The following is a 16632-nucleotide window of genomic DNA, read 5'->3' as shown; positions in this document are numbered from 1 at the left end:
CTGCAGGCAGATCAATCTCCCTACCAGGTCCCACTCTGTCTGTCATTCCAATCATACTGTTATGATTAAACCTTACCCCTGTCCCTTAACCTTCTCTGTGACTGTGAAATACAGAGCGGATTTAGCACGGGACAATTCTTTTGACATGAGCTCAGTGACTGCTGCTGCTTTTGTCCTCTGTGTTCAAAGTAGCAGAGCTGTTGGAGAGATCCTGTAGGATCCTGTGGTCCAGGCCTGAGGCGCCTGCTGTCGCTGAGCTGCCCCGTTGTGTCCCAACTGGTACCCTATTCCCTTTGTAGTGCACTACTTTCGACCAGATGTCTGGTCAAAAGTAGTGCACTACAAAGGGAATAGGGTACTATTTTGGGACACAGACCTGGTCTCTGCTGGTCTCTTTTCCGCTTTTTATGGGATGTATGTAGGCTTATTGTGTGGAACACCACTGAACTTTGATTGCACTGGACAGTTTGGTCTATACATGCACTCTCGCTCTCTGTGGCTCTCTCACTCTCCAGTCTCCACAAACCAAGCCCTGTGCAGAAAGACAGCTGTGCTACAAATCTAGCAGGCGTAACAAAGGAGTTGCAAGGTTTGAATCGTCCCTCGTCCTACACTTTCCCTCAGAACGGAAAAGTGATACCTTCTTTACTGTTGATCTGTGAATTTACCACGTTTTACCTCCGGATTTTCTGTTTTACAGTTCAAACCGCTAGAACTAAACGTCTATGTTTTAAATGACCGGGCCCGGCGGGCTTGCCTGCAGTCTTTCCTGGCCCATTTGTTGCAGTGATATTTTCCACAGCAGGTCGTACCCGAGGTGCGTTCACAACCCGGCATGTCAGACACCATTGAACTGGCATTGCTGCAGATTTACACCTAGACTTGTGTGTGTGCTTATACACATTCAGGGTGGCTAAGCCTTCCGTCCGTGATCTACACCACAGCCAAGAAGCACTCGCTCCTGTACAGGATACAGATTGCTCCACTGGGGGTTGTGTGTTAGTGTGTGGCTCCTGTATGTGCTGGGAAACACTCTAGTTCTGCATGTTTTTTTTCAATCGAAAACAACTCTGCAGCTTCCCCAAACACATTGAGATTACAGCTAAAGCCCCAAGCCACATAGGAACAGCACACAGCGGAGCCAGGTGCTTGAGACCTGAGGTGGAATAGTTAGTGCACGCTCCAACACCCTTTGACCCAGTGTGTGTGCTGCTCCATCGGGCTCCGTTCAGGGGTCCAAAGGAGGTAGTGTGTGTGTGTTGGACCCGCTGAATAGGGTTTCTGATGGAGTTATTTTGGCCTGAGAGAGAGAGCAGAGCATGGTGGAGCTGCCTGGAAGCTCTTTTGAATGTTAGCGGTGCTAGCCAGCTAGAACACCCTGACACACAGCGCCTCAGGCACAGGGCCAAAAGCTGTCAGAACTCAGCTGCCACCATAGGAGGCATGGAGCTGGGAGGGAGGTAGAGAGAGGTAGAGAGGATCAGAGAGGTGTGTGGCTCATGTTAGATAATATATTTATTTTTTAATCCTTTCTGCCTTTAAGCCATCCTGTGTTGGGCTACCTGTGTTGTATCATAGGGAGGGGTGAGGGGGGGGGGAGCGTCAAATAGAGAGTGGAGTAGATCGGTAGTGACTGCAGCTTGGCAGTTGGCACATGACTTCGAAGGGGGCAAGTCTAGCGTGGGTCATTGAGCCCCATGTTGTTAGGTAGGAGCCTTAGGGTAAATGTTATTGGCTGGCCACTGTTATCTACGTTTTCAGCCCGGCTTTGATGGCTCCCTGGGCTAAGGGGAAGCATTCAGTAGCCTAGACCGGAGTGGCATGGTTAGCGAGGGAAGGAGATAGGAGGAGAAGGAGAGGAGTTGATGGAGAGAGAGAGGGACATGGACATGGTAGGGGCCCTTAGGGTCTAGTGAAGTGGCCAGGGGGAGAAATGGAGCATACAGGGGAGTGTGTGTGTGGCGGAGCTGTAAAGCGTTTAATGACAAGGTGTGGGCGTGAGTCAAGGCCAGCCAGGGCTGGAGGATGTCGAGGAGGGGTGGAGGGTCGAGGAGGGGTGTATGAGGAACTGGGAGGGCGAGGGGCTGGGGCCTCCCAGTGAACCCCGCCACAAACCCAGCCCTTGAGTGTGTGTGTGTGTGTGTGTGTCTGTCTAATGCCAGCTTGCAGCTGCGCTACAGGATTGGATTGAGTACAGAGGTCAATAAGTCATGTGCTCTGAGGCCTGCCCCCTGACTGACCCCGTCAGACCCAGCGCTCTGAGTCATTGACTGCAGCTAGCACACTGACACATTCCCACCTGCACAGCTATCTCTCATGATCTATGTCATGTTATATAGGCCTTTATACTGTCCAAAAAGGAGAGAGAGACAGTGTGTGTGTGTGTGTGTGTGTGTGTGTGTGTGTGTGTGTGTGTGTGTGTGTGTGTGTGTGTGTGTGTGTGTGTGTGTGTGTGTGTGTGTGTGTGTGTGTGTGCACGTGTGTATTTAGCATGTGTGTGGAGGTGTGTGTTTCCTCCTCTGGTGTCCTGACTCCTGACATCCCTGGAATCCTCCACTTCCTCGATGGAGAATCCTGAAACAGGGACACACACATCTTTCAGGGATAGAGGGAATATCAGGGAATCTTCTTCCAATTAGCCTAGCAGCACATGAGCTGTTTTTCCTCCAATGTGTTTTATAGGCCGGAGCTGGGGGGGTGGGGTAGTGGGTGGGAGTACCCTTGCTGCGTCTGAGGGGGAGATTAACTGGCAAATGATTTTCTCTTAACGTTTTTATATGTTTGACATTTTTCCCCTTGTTCTTGCTGTTTTCCCCCTGTATGTGGATGGATTGATTCACAGTTGACTGGTTGTATTTACGAAGCAAGCGTTACCACGCTCGTTAGATTTTTCACAGGTCTGCTCTGTGGTGTTCTCTCCCTCCCCTCCCTCTCACCCGTGAGCCAGATTGTGTTTCCTATGTTTCCCCTGACCGTTGAAAGGGGGAGTAACGAAGGTCTGGAATAGGGCGTGTGTGTATATGTGTGTTCACAGTTGACCCTTCATGTTTATGGCCCAACACATTTTTGCTCTCCTCTGCTGAACAACCTCCTTCATTGATATGTACATCCACTTTCTTCCAGGTCCAACAACCTACCATCCCATACACACACACACACACACACACACACACACACACACACACACACACACACACACACACACACACACACACACACACACACACACACACACACACACACACACACACATTCGTGCATGTGATGGTGGATGCGGTGAGGTGACGAGCAGTGCCTACATTTCTGCTCTCTCCTCTCTCTTCCAGGGAACACCGGATGCCCATGGCATGATGCCTGGAAAGAGACAGCTTAGACTGGGAGTGAGGAGTTAGACAGAGGAGAGGACAGGAGCGGAGAGGAGTGACCAGAACCCTACACTCTACCCTACCCCTACCGGCTGCTGCAGTGTGGCTGTGCATTGCGGTGCCACTCTCAAACCCCACTGTGATATTCCTCAGCCAGGCAGGAACCATGCCGGCCCTGGCCACCGGATCTGGAAATGACTCAGGTACTGATGTGATGGGATGAACTCTGTTCCCTATTCACTCTCTCCTACTCACTATATCCACCGAACCCTATCCCTTTCATCCCCTGCGCTGAACTCTGTGCCCTTTAGGCTGTACACACTCAACCCATCTCCTTATTCCCATGTGTTGAATTCGGTCTCTCCTGTAGGTATGTAGGTATGACCTTGTAGTACCCACTACATCCCCTGAACCTTTTGGTCTTCATCCACGGCTCTGAACTCAGTTACAACTATGACACTGAACCTTGTATCCTCTGAATACCATCCTCAACCCCCATTTAAATGAAGTCTGTCACCCACAGGCTATATACTGAAATGTAGTGTCTCCTCATATCTACTGCACTGATCTCTATCCCCTAGGCATTACAACGAACCCTATCCCCTACAGTACATTTACAACACTGAACCCTATCCCTAATGCATTACAATGGCACAGTGACGTGATTCACTACTCTTCTGATGCTCTCCTTCAGGCCCCACAGGTCTCATAAGGTCTCACATGTGTTCACAGCAGACTAATGTCAAGCACGCACACACACACACACACACACACACACACACACACACACACACACACACACACACACACACACACACACACACACTCACTTCCACGACATCTGTCTGTCTCTGAGTGATAATGTCTAACACATACGTCCTCCCGCCATGTGTCAGTGACTCTGTCTGCCTCGTTGTGGTGATGTCAGAGATGGGAACATGTCAGGTCTGTCAACACGCAGACAGATGATGTCAGGGGTCAGAGGTTAGGGGTCAACTCTTGCTCCAATTGGAGCCTGTCTCCTTGTCTATGAACGTGCATGCATGAGTGTGTGAGTGTTTGTGTGCAGACGCATCCACCTCTTCAAATCAAACGTTATTGGTCACATACACATGTTTAGCAGATGTTATTGCAGGTGTACCTCTTCCCTCTCTCATCTCTCTCTCAACTCTCTCTCAACCACAACCCAACAAAGAGGAGGGGCGAAAAAGAGATGGGGGACGAACGAACGACAGACACAGGGGGAAAAAAAACAAAATTGATGGATAAAGAGTGTGTTTGTCTCGGTTGTCCAGACATTGACAGAGTTTACGTACCCATTGTGGAAATTCGTATAGACAAAGTGAAAAGCCAGACCATCAATTACTATTATAGTCATTTTAGGCAATTACTGGCAAAGACCCTGTTTCCAAATAAAACATGTACGGGCTCTCCCCTCCGTCCCATCTCTCCATCCATCCTCATCAATCATCCAGTTAGAGCTTTACGGGTGAAATGCGTAGAACCACGTGCCATAGAGCTGTGTGGTGTGAAGCAAGGAAAATGTTGTGACTGAGGTTAGGATTGCTGCTCTCGTGACATATTCCTCATCCTGTGACAACTTGTGTCTGGTAACACTAATGACACAACAACAGGGTTGTTAGAGTGGTCTCAGCTCAGTAAGGAAGATGAGAGACTGAGGTTTATCTGGTGTAGTGACAGATTCCACGCCCTGACCACCTGCAATGTTACAGGAAGGAGCATTGTAGAGTGGACTGTGTGAGTGGTTTCAGCCCAGTGAGGAAGGTGATAGACAGAGGTTAATAATCAGGTGTAATTGTCATCTTAGCAGCGAGTTAGGCGACATGGAGCATAAGGAGGTGCAGCTGTGTAGGTGAGGGGGCGCGAGGGGGACAAATACAGGTGTATTTATGCATTGGTATTTGGAATGCAATTTTTCACGACGTTCTGGTAATATCGTTTACATGTATACTACATGACCAAAGGTATGTAGACACCTGCTCGTCTAACATTTCATTCCAAAGTCACGGGCATTAATATGGAGTTGGTCCCCCTTTTGCTGCTATAACAGCCTCCACTCTACTGTGAATTCTTCCACTACATGTTGGAACATTACTGCAGGGACTTGCTTCCATTCAGCCACAAGAGCATTAGTGAGGTCAGGCACTGATGTTGGGCGATTAAGCCTGGCTCGCAGTCGCTGTTCCAATTTATCCCAAAGGTGTTCGATGGGGTTGAGGTCAGGGCTCTTTGCAGGCCAGTCAAGTTCTTCCACACCGATTTCAACAAACCATTTCTATATGGACCCCCTTTGTGCACGGTGGCATTGTCATGCTGAAACAGGAAAGGCCTTCCCCAAACTCTTTCCACAAAGTTGGAAGGACTGTCACGGCTTATTTCCTCCTCTTTGTCTGAAGGGATCGGACCAAAATGCAGCATGGTAAGTCTCCATAGTAGATTTTAATGACAAACCGAAACAGTACAAAACAATAAACGAAACGTGAAAAACCGAAACAGTACCGTGTGGTGAAACAGACACGGGAACAATCACCCACAAAGTATCCACAGAATATGGCTACCTAAATATGGTTCCCAATCAGAGACAACGATAGACAGCTGCCTCTAATTGAGAACCAATCTAGGCAGCCATAAACCTACAAAACCCCTAGACAAGACAAAAAATACATACATCACCCATGTCACAGCCTGACCTAACCAAAATAACAAGGAAAACAAAGAATACTAAGGTCAGGGTGTGACAAGCACAGAATCATCTAGAATGTCATTGTATGCTGTAGCATTAAGATTTCCCTTTACTGGAACTAAGGGGCCAAGCCCAAAACGTGAAATATAGCCCCAGAACATTTATTCCTCCTTCACCAAACTTTACAGTTGGCGCTATGCAAGAGGGCAGGTAGCGTTCTCCTGGCATCTGCTAAACCCAGATTCGTCCGTCAGACTGCCTGATGGTGAAGCGTGAATCATCACTTCAGAGAACACGTTTCCACTGCTCCAGAGTCCAATGGCGGTGAGCCGACTCTTGGCATTGCGCATAGGCTTGTGCGCGGCTGCTCGTCCATTGAAACCCATTTCATGAAGCTCCTGACGAACAGTTATTGTGCTGACGTTGCTTCCAGAGGCAGTTTGGAACTCGGTAGTGAGTGTTGCAACCGAGGACAGACGATTTTTACAGCACTTACAGCTTCAGCACTCGGCAGTCCCGTTCTGTGAGCTTGTGTGGCCTAACACTTTGTGGCTGAGCCGTTGTTTCTCCTAGATGTTTCCACTTCACAATAACAGCACTTACAGTTGACCGGGGCAGCTCGAGCAGGGCAGAAATTTGACTAATTGACTTGCTGGAAAGGTGGCATCCTATGACAGTACCACGTTAAAAGTCACTGAGCTCTTCAGTAAGGCCATTCTACTGCCAATGTTTGTCTATGGAGATTACATGGCTGTGTGCTAGATTTTATACACCTGTCAGCAAAGGGTGCGGCTGAAATAGCCAAATCCACTAATTTGAAGGGGTGTCCACATAAATGTTGTGTATACAGTATATAGTGTATATTAAGTATTCTGCCAATTTGAAGACATGAAGAATAATATAGAGAGATGGTGACCTTGTAGGACCAGTATTTCCTGTCTTATTTCAAACAGGTAAATCTGTAGTCCTTTCAGTGCTGCTGGTGTTGCTGGTAGGTAGCTCGGTGTTTGGCTGTGTCAGAAAGCCACAAGTAGACAGGCAGGTGACTGACACATTTATACCTCCCTGCCTATATGAGGGCCCTAACAGCACAGCCGGTCACCAGGGCTGATGGGGGCTCACCAGGAGCAAATGAGATGGCAGCCAGCCTTTTCCCTCACTCTGTCTGAAACTCAGATCTCCCCAAAGCCTCTGATGAAATACAAGAGAAACCACAACTAGAGACTTATTAATGCTAATATTTCCCTCCACTGTGAAAGGACTGAGCTGAGCACAGCACTCTGTCTAGTGTCTCTATGGGGCTGTCTGTGCATATGTGGGACTAAGCGCAGCACTTCATAGTGTGTATATCAATGGGTGTCGTTTAACAATTCTTGTGATATTCGGTGAATAAATATGGGGTGACTAAACGGACGGAACAGAAGGTCTCCCTACTTAGGATCATGCTGTATTCTCTCTCTCTCTCTCACTCTCCGTCCCTCATGCTCTCACTCTCTCTCCCTCTTGCTGTCTCTCTCTCTAACTCTGTCTCTTACACCGGCTCAGCTCTGCTTGGCCCAAAACAACAACAGCCCTCTCTCGCAAATTAAGATCTAATAAATTAAACTAAATAATAAAAAAATGTACCTGAAAAAACATTACAAAACGGGAGAACTGGCCTCTAAAATATGACTGGAAACAAACACAGGGTGGCTTTGAGAGGTTTTAATAAATACTTTAGAAGCGGATTAAGGAGGCATGTGGTTGGTGGAGCTGGCCCGATGCTTGTGTTGAAAACACTTTTCAAATCTGTGAGGAGAAGGAATGTGCCCCCAGGAGAGAGAGTGAGAGAGAAAGAGACCGATAGCAGGACCGACAGCTAGGACTGATTACAACGACCTGCTCGCCGATGCTTTATTGGCTGCTGTTTTCTGCGCGTGGGACCTGATACACACACACACACTCATTAATTTACATTCTCACGGAGCGTCCAAGCGGCAGGAAATTATGTTTTAATTGCGCAGGGCTGATCACAGTGGGATGTCCGAGAGATGTGTCACAGCGCAACAGGCAACTTTAACACTTGAGGTTTCTGTTACTTCCTCTCTTCTTCTCCAGACGAGCAGTGTTTAATAATCTCTCCCCCTCCCCTTTCTCCACCTGATCCTTCTCTTCCTTCCACTCCTCCTCATCCACCTCCACCTTCTCCTCTTCCTTCTCCTCCACCTCCTCTTCCTCCTTCTCCGCTGGCGGAATTGTAGAGTTTTATTGCAGTCCCAGCTAGGGGAGTTATAGTACACTATTACACCTCCGGTTCAGTGTAACAGATGGAACTAGTAGCCTGTCTGTCTGTCTGTCTAACTACAAGCTGTCCCTCTTCTCATATATTTAAAAAAACTTCTTACTGAGATTAAATTAGAGATATTTGTTTACGCTTTGTGTCTGTGGATGTGTAACTGGGAAGAGGGTAATGATGTGATATTCCACTATGTGTCTGCGTGCAGTCAGCTGAGCTCTAGAGTAGAGAGTAATGATCTGAAGGTGCTCGGGGAGTAAGTGAAGCAGGGAAGCAGCGCGGTGGTCGGTTGGTTGCCGGTTCGCCTTGACTCTTTAACATCCCATTCCTGAATTTCAGCATCTGTCTGATGTACGCTACAGATGCTACTAGCCTGTCTCTGTCTGCTCTCCTGGAGCGTGCGTGGAAGTGTTCTGCCTCTTCTGGTGTGTGCTCTGAGGGGGTGTTTGGTCCTGATAGCCCCATTTCCTTCCTCTGTATGTGGGTAGATGGTTGTGGCCTCTCCCCTGTGAAGGAGGAAGGGGTGGGGGTCCAGCCTAACCTCTAGGGGATGGCTGTGTTTACTTCTGAATGGACAAGAGCATTCTTGCTAGCTATACCTTCTTACACTCTATCTACAGTGAGACTAGATGACGGTAGCTTGATGTCTTCTTAGACCCCTAGCAGCCAGACTAGAGGTGGTTAACCTAATGATGTGGTTGCTCTGTGCCGTTTTACACACTTTCACTAATGTTACAATAACAGTTATATCCCTTTAGTGGGACATTAGTGTTTGATTACGATCCAACTGAGGCTGTTGACAAACTCATCTTTGATGTCTCATCACAATGCCCTGTTAACTGTCCATCAGTGTCCGGCCCAGCACCAGCATCCATCTACCCTCTGACAGGCTCATCTCAGGACCCTGGCTGCATCCCAAATGGCACCCCATCCCCTATATAGTACACTTCTTTTGACAAGAGCCCTTTTGGGCCCTGGTCAAATGTAGTGCACTATATTGTGAATAGCAGGCCATTTGGGACACATACTCTGATGATTGCATGTTTCTCACTGAAATGTGGCTGTCGTCAGACTGTAGTGCCACTCTTATTGAAGCTTTTCATACGCTATCAGAAAAGGGTGGAGAGACAGCCTCTATTTTTACTAATGCACTCAGCTGTAAGGACATTTTATTTGGCAACTTTGTTTTTTTTTTGAGCATCATGCTGTAATATCAACCACCAGTGCTGGCCATAACTCTGTATAGGCCACCAAAGTACTGCCCCACTTTCTTTACTGATTTATCTGAACTATTGTCTATTGACCTTGAGAACTATGATAAAATCATTGTGTTGGGTGATTTTAATATGTATGTTTACAAAGAGACTACCTCCAAGGCCATTGCATTTATGGATCTTTTGAGTTCTATGGACTTTATCCAACTTGTTACTGGGTCCACCCATAACCACGGACATACTCTGGACCTGGTTTTTACCATGGGGCTTTCTATTGACATATCCTCTATTGTTAATGTTACTGTATATGATCACGACTGTGTATTTTTACAAATGTGTTGCCCATAGCACAGGGTAATACTGAACACATTATTAAGAAACTCAACCACCTATTCTGCCTTCTCCTGTGATGATTTAGGTGATAACTTTAATAGCAAATTAAAAGCAACCATTGATGCCATAGCTCCAGTAAAGTTGAAAAAGGACACATCGAAACAGAGAGCCCCTTTGATGAGTGAGGAAACTAATCAATTAAAGAGAAACTGCAGAGCGGAAGTGGAGAAAGTCAAAGTTGCAGGTCCATTATGATATTCAGAGAGATAAGCTTGGCATGTATAACAAGGCAATTAGAAATGCCAGATGGGCTCATTTTTCTAACTTGATCACTATTAATCAGAATAATTTGATTGTGCTCTTCTCAACCATCGATGTCCTGATAAATCCTACCCCCACAAACCTATGTGAATTTTCCTCCACATTTGAATGTGATGAGTTGGCAGCATATTTCAGAGATAACCAACATTAGGCTGGGGATTAGTCAAGCACTATCACTAGTCAAGCACTATCACTAGTCAAGCACTATCACTAGTCAAGCACTATCACTAGTCAAGCACTAGGCACTATGGGTTTATTTTCCCTGGATGACACAGACATGCTCAGGAAAATGATATCACAACTTAAGCATTCTATCTGCCGTCTCGAACATATCCCCACCACCTTATTCAAAACCGTTTTTAATTGCATATCTGAAGTGCAAGCTATTGTTAATCACTCCCTGTTCAGAGGCACTTTCCCCATTGCACTAAAGACTGCTAAGGTGAAACCCCTTCTGAAGAAAAGTAATCTAGATTCTTCAGCTCTTAGCAATTTCGGGACAATCTCCAACCTTGCATTCTTATGCAACATTTTGGAAAGATTGGTGTTCAAACAGCTAAATGATTTTTTTTTAAGTGCCAACTAAATTTTTGAAAAAATTGAATCTAGTTTTCGTGCCCACCACAGCACAGAGACAGCCTTTAGTTAAAGTGGTAAATGATCTTACAGCCAACATAGATGCCAAACAGCTCTCTGTCCTTGTACTCCTTAAGTGCTGCATTCAACACTGTTGACAATGATGTCCTTCTGGACAGACTGGAGAGGTGGGTTGACCTCTCTGGTCCAGAGTTTTCTTTTCACATGTGGTGTTCCACAAGGTTTGACTTTGGGTCTGGCACTGTTCAGTTCATATATGTTACCCCTTGGCAGTGTTATCAGAAAGCACAGCATTGATTTTCACAGCTATGTAGATGATACCCAACTTTTCTGTGCCACCAGAGAATTTTAGGTCCACGGATAAATTATTAGACTGTATTAGTGATTAAAATACTTGGATGGCTAAATCTAAGACTGAGGTACTTATTGTTGGAGCCAAAGCACAGAGAGAGAATTTAGCCACATATTTTAATTCATGGGCAATAAAGACAAAACACCAGGTAAAAAAAAAACACATGTTATTTTAGATTCTGAACAAAATGTTGAATCACACATTAGAAATGTGACCAAAATAGCTTTTTACCACCTGAGGAACATTGCCAAGTTGCAGCCGTTTCATTCTAGCTGATACAGAGAGACTCATCCATGCTTTTATTACAAGCAGGCTTTTCCTACTGTAATACTCTCCTGTCTGGTCTACCCAAGAAAGCAATTGGTCTACTGCAAAACATACAGAATGCTGCAGCACGGGTACTGACCAAGCCCAGACAGAGATCACGCATTACAACGGTTTTAAGGTCTGTGCACTGGCTGCCTGTGAGTTTTAGAATTAATATTAAGATTATTCCAATGGTTTTTAAATCAATCCACGATTGTGCACCCCAATAACTTAAAAGCATGTCAGACATACCAGTTATGTACCCACGAGGTCCCTCAAGTCTTCTGGCGCTGGCCTAACTATCCCAAAGCCTTTTCCTTAGAGTGCTTTTTTAGTTGTTCAGTTTGTGTAATTCTTTACTTTTTTTAATCTTATGTTTGTTGTGTAGTAAATATTTTTTGTTTGTTTATTCCTGTAAAGCATATGGCGTTGCATTCCATTTCTGAAATGTGCTGTATGAATAAAGCTTGATTTGACTTGATGCTGTCACGGCTGAGAGTCAGACCAAAATGCGGCGTGGCTATTGCGATCCATGTTTAATGAAAACAAAGTGAACACGAATCAAATACAAAAGCAATAAACGTAATACGAAAACTGAAACAGCCTAACACTGGTGCTAAGTAACACACGGCAGAAAAAGGACATAAGAACAGAAACAATCACCCACCAAAACCCAACACCAAACAGGCTACCTAAATATGGTTCCCAATCAGAGACAATGACTAACACCTGCCTCTGATTGAGAACCATATCAGGCCAAATACAGAAACAGACAAACTAGACACACAACATAGAATGCCCACTCAGATCACACCCTGACCAAACAAAACATAGAAACATACAAAGCAAACTATGGTCAGGGTGTGACAGATGCCCGTTTATTAAAGGCCTTTAAGGTTTACTATGTTATTCTGGGCCATACCAGCACGTTCTATCAAGGTTTACTATGTTATTCTGGGCCATACCAGCACGTTCTATCAAGGTTTACTATGTTATTCTGGGCCATACCAGCACGTTCTATCAAGGTTTACTATGTTATTCGGGGCCATACCAGCACGTTCTATCAAGGTTTACTATGTTATTCTGGGCCATACCAGCACGTTCTATCACGGTTTACTATGTTATTCTGGGCCATTCTATCAAGGTTTACTATGTTATTCTGGGCCATACCAGCACGTTCTATCAAGGTTTACTATGTTATTCTGGGCCATACCAGCACGTTCTATCAAGGTTTACTATGTTATTCTGGGCCATACCAGCACGTTCTATCAAGGTTTACTATGTTATTCTGGGCCATACCAGCACGTTCTATCAAGGTTTACTATGTTATTCTGGGCCATACCAGCACGTTCTATCAAGGTTTACTATGTTATTCTGGGCCATACCAGCACGTTCTATCAAGGTTTACTATGTTATTCTGGGCCATACCAGCACGTTCTATCAAGGTTTACTATGTTATTCTGGGCCATACCAGCACGTTCTATCAAGGTTTACTATGTTATTCTGGGCCATACCAGCACGTTGTATCAAGGTTTACTATGTTATTCTGGGCCATACCAGCACGTTCTATCAAGGTTTACTATGTTATTCTGGGGCATACCAGCACGTTCTATCAAGGTTTACTGGTCCGCAGCTGCATTAAAAGATAAGGGGAGTTTGCTATACACATCTGGGATAGGTGGGGGATAACCTCGTCCCCTGAGAGAGAGAGAGCTGGCGGACGTGATTAGGCGGGGGCTAGATACACCAAACATACACATGGAAATCTATTGAAGACACGACTGCTTTATCAGATACTTTATTTTAATGTCGCTAATGAGTGTGTGTGTGTGTGTGTGTGGGGGGGGGTGGGGTGACTGTATGTATGTGTCTCTCTGTCCATATGTGTGTCTCTGTCTGTGATTCCAGTCATCCCCTTCTCTCTTCTCATCCAACCCCTTCCCACTGCTGTCGAACAAGGCAATGTCTATTTAATAGCCAGGTGTAATGAGAGGCAGATCTCCATATTGTTTATCACTCACTGAGCACCTCAGGCTCTTCCTGCCTTATAGCTTTCACAGACACACACAGGCAGCACAGCTAATAATGGAGCTATGAGGGATATGACAAGAATGGCCATATTCAATTTCTTCCTAGTCTAACAGTACACTTTTCCATTCTGATGTCAAGAATGTAGATTATCTGGAATCTGTGGGGCTGGAGTTGAGCAAGGCGAGAGGGGTGCCGAGCGCGGCCGCGGAGGTTCGCTACGGGAGCACTTTGTTGATTTCCAGCCATTTGTCGTCCTCCCAGACCGTTGCTCCGCTCTGCACACTCTCTGCCACAGGGATACAGAGCTGAAACACAAGGATTTGTTGCCACTGGAAGCGCTCCCTATTTCCAGTTACATCACAACCCAAATTTCCACATCACTTTGACTGTGTCTCTAATGGCACCCTATCCCCTATATAGTCTACTACTTTTGACCAGGGACCATAGGATCCCGTTTGCACTATATAGGGGATAGGGTGCCAGTTTGAGACGCAGCCTTTAGCAAACCGACCAACGGGGGGGGGTTAAAAAAAGCAATACAGAGAGGGAACGAGAAGAAGAGGTATTTATTATAATATGTAGGGCTTTTTTAAAAGGGATAATGATATTGTCCGACTGTCCCCTTCTTCCAAAGTACACAGAGTATATAATAGGTGATTTCTGGGTATAGGAGATGCTCAATTGCATTAGAAAGAGGCTGAACACAGTCAGCTTCACAGACCATGTGCACCACCAGGCCATAAGGCAATGGAAGATATAATAATGGCATCCCACTGGAGGGAGAGAGGGAGGGAGGGAGGTCATCTCTGGGTATAGGTCATGCATGAGAGAGAGGTGAAAAAGAGAGCGCCTGATGGATATAGTAAAGTGGAAGGATGAAAAAATGAATGATGAGGCTCTCCGAGTTTCTGTAATTGCGTACAATCCCTGTCCATGGGTATAAACTCGAGGAAGGGCAGATGACTTAATTTATCTTAATACTTTGTTATATACCCTTTGTTGACAATCACAGAGGTCAAACATTTTCTGTAAGTCTTCACAAGGTTTTCACACAATGTTGCTGGTATTTTGGCCCATTCCTCCATGCAGATCTCCTCTAGAGCAGTGATGTTTTGGGGCTGTTGCTGGGCAACACGGACTTTCAACTCCCTCCAAAGATTTTCTATGGGGTTGAGATCTGGAGACTGGCAAGGCCACTCCAGGACCTTGAAATGCTTCTTACGTAGCCACTCCTTCGTTGCCCGGGCGGTGTGTTTGGGATCATTGTCATGCTGAAAGACCCAGCCACGTTTCATCTTCAATGCCTTGCTGATGGAATGAGGTTTTCACTCAAAATCTCACGATACATGGCCCCATTCATTATTTCCTTTACACGGATCACTCGTCCTGGTCGCTTTGCATAAAAACAGCCCCAAAGCATGATGTTTCCACCCCATGCTTCACAGTAGGTATGGTGTTCTTTGGATGCAACTCAGCATTCTTTGTCCTCCAAACACAACGAGTTGAGTTTTTACCAAAAAGTTATATTTTGGTTTCATCTGACCATATAACATTCTCCCAATCTTCTTCTGGATCATCCAAATGCTCTTCAGACGGGCCTGGACATGTACTGGCTTAAGCAGGGGGACACGTCTGGCACTGCAGGATGTGAGTCCCTGGCAGAGTAGTGTGTTACTGATGGTAGGCTTTGTTACTTTGGTCCCAGCTCTCTGCAGGTCATTCACTAGGTCCCCCCGTGAGATCTTGCGTGGTGCCCCAGATCGAGGGAGATTATCAGTGGTCTTGTATGTCTTCCATTTCCTAATAATTGCTCCCACAGTTGATTTCTTCAAACCAAGCTTCTTACCTATTGCAGATTCAGTCTTCCCAGCCTGGTGCAGGTCTACAATTTTGTTTCTGGTGTCCTTTGACATCTCTTTGGTCTTGGCCATAGTGGAGTTTGGAGTGTGACTGTTTGAGGTTGTGGACAGGTGTCTTTTATACTGACAACAAGTTCAAACAGGTGCCATTAATACAGGTAACAAGTGGAGGACAGAGGAGCCTCTTAAAGAAGAAGGTCTGTGAGAGCCAGAAATCTTGCTTGTTTGTAGGTGACCAAATACTTATTTTCCACCATAATTTGCAAATAAATTCATTAAAAATCCTACAATGTGATTTTCTGGATTTTTTTACAGGCCTCTCTCATCTTTTTAAGTGGGAGAACTTGCACAATTGGTGGCTGACTAAATACTTTTTTGTCCCACTGTATAAAACAACGCAAGATTCAAGACTTCGTGCTTGTAAGATAAAATTATTATGTCGAATTCTTACCACCAACAAAATGTTGAATATTTGGGGCATAAAATCATTGAAGCTCTGCAGATTTTGTTGTGAGGATACAGAATCAATAGACCATTTTTTTGGTATTGCCCTCAGGTAGCCTGTTTCTGGTCTCAGGTTCAGGAATGGCTGAAAATGCATAGCATTGATCTAAAATTGACCCTAGAAATAGTACAGTGAGGAGATCTGGAGAGACTGGGTTAGTCAATTACTAATATACTAATACTCTTAGTAAAAGTATTTATCTTCAACTCGCAATCTGTGTATTCTATTCGATTAGACAGATTGAAATTGTACGTTATATATCACACAGCATATTTAAAAGATATGTTTTGCGTAGAAACCCAAAGTGGGTGGCCAGCAGAGATAGATGTGATGGGCTGAGGGTTGGGATGTGGAATTGGAGACAAGTGGGTGTGTATTTGCTATGCGGGAGATAGAATGATGGTCAAAGATTAAAAAAAAACATTTTTTAAGTGTAAATAAAACATAATAAAAAGTATGTTTGAATGACACTGAGGGGCAGTGTTTTTACAACTGATGCCGGTTTGCCTGAGACTGATGCCGTGCAGGTGTTTGAACACATGCATATTCACACACTCTCATTCAAATAATCACATACAAGAACACACACATACATGTAATAGTGCCAGACATGCACACAAACATATACAGTTGGCATTGCTGTTATGATTTTAGTTGTCCTTGATGTCCTTTGTTTTACATTTATTTTACTTTTTTATATGTTTCTTTGTATTTTTGTTTGCTGTTTTCTTCTGTTCTTTTCTTTTTTCACATTAGTTAATTCTCTTGGT

The 16632-nt window shown here is 45.2% G+C and overlaps 1 protein-coding gene across 2 annotated transcripts in view; it reads left to right on the top strand.

Moving 5' to 3' along the window:
- Positions 1-16632, top strand: part of LOC135517552 (MAGUK p55 subfamily member 7-like) — a 260440-nt gene that overhangs the window by 96311 nt on the left and 147497 nt on the right. For both annotated transcript variants that reach the window (XM_064941965.1, XM_064941964.1), the window contains one exon: positions 3327-3568. In XM_064941965.1, coding sequence (XP_064798037.1) covers positions 3532-3568 — 37 coding nt within the window. In that variant the 5' untranslated portion in view covers positions 3327-3531. The remainder of the gene's footprint in view (positions 1-3326; positions 3569-16632) is intronic.

Source organism: Oncorhynchus masou, chromosome 28 (genome assembly GCF_036934945.1).
Source record: "Oncorhynchus masou masou isolate Uvic2021 chromosome 28, UVic_Omas_1.1, whole genome shotgun sequence".
NCBI lineage: Eukaryota > Metazoa > Chordata > Actinopteri > Salmoniformes > Salmonidae > Oncorhynchus > Oncorhynchus masou.
Note: the sequence above shows the minus strand (reverse complement) of the source record. Positions and strands in the feature narration are given on the sequence as shown.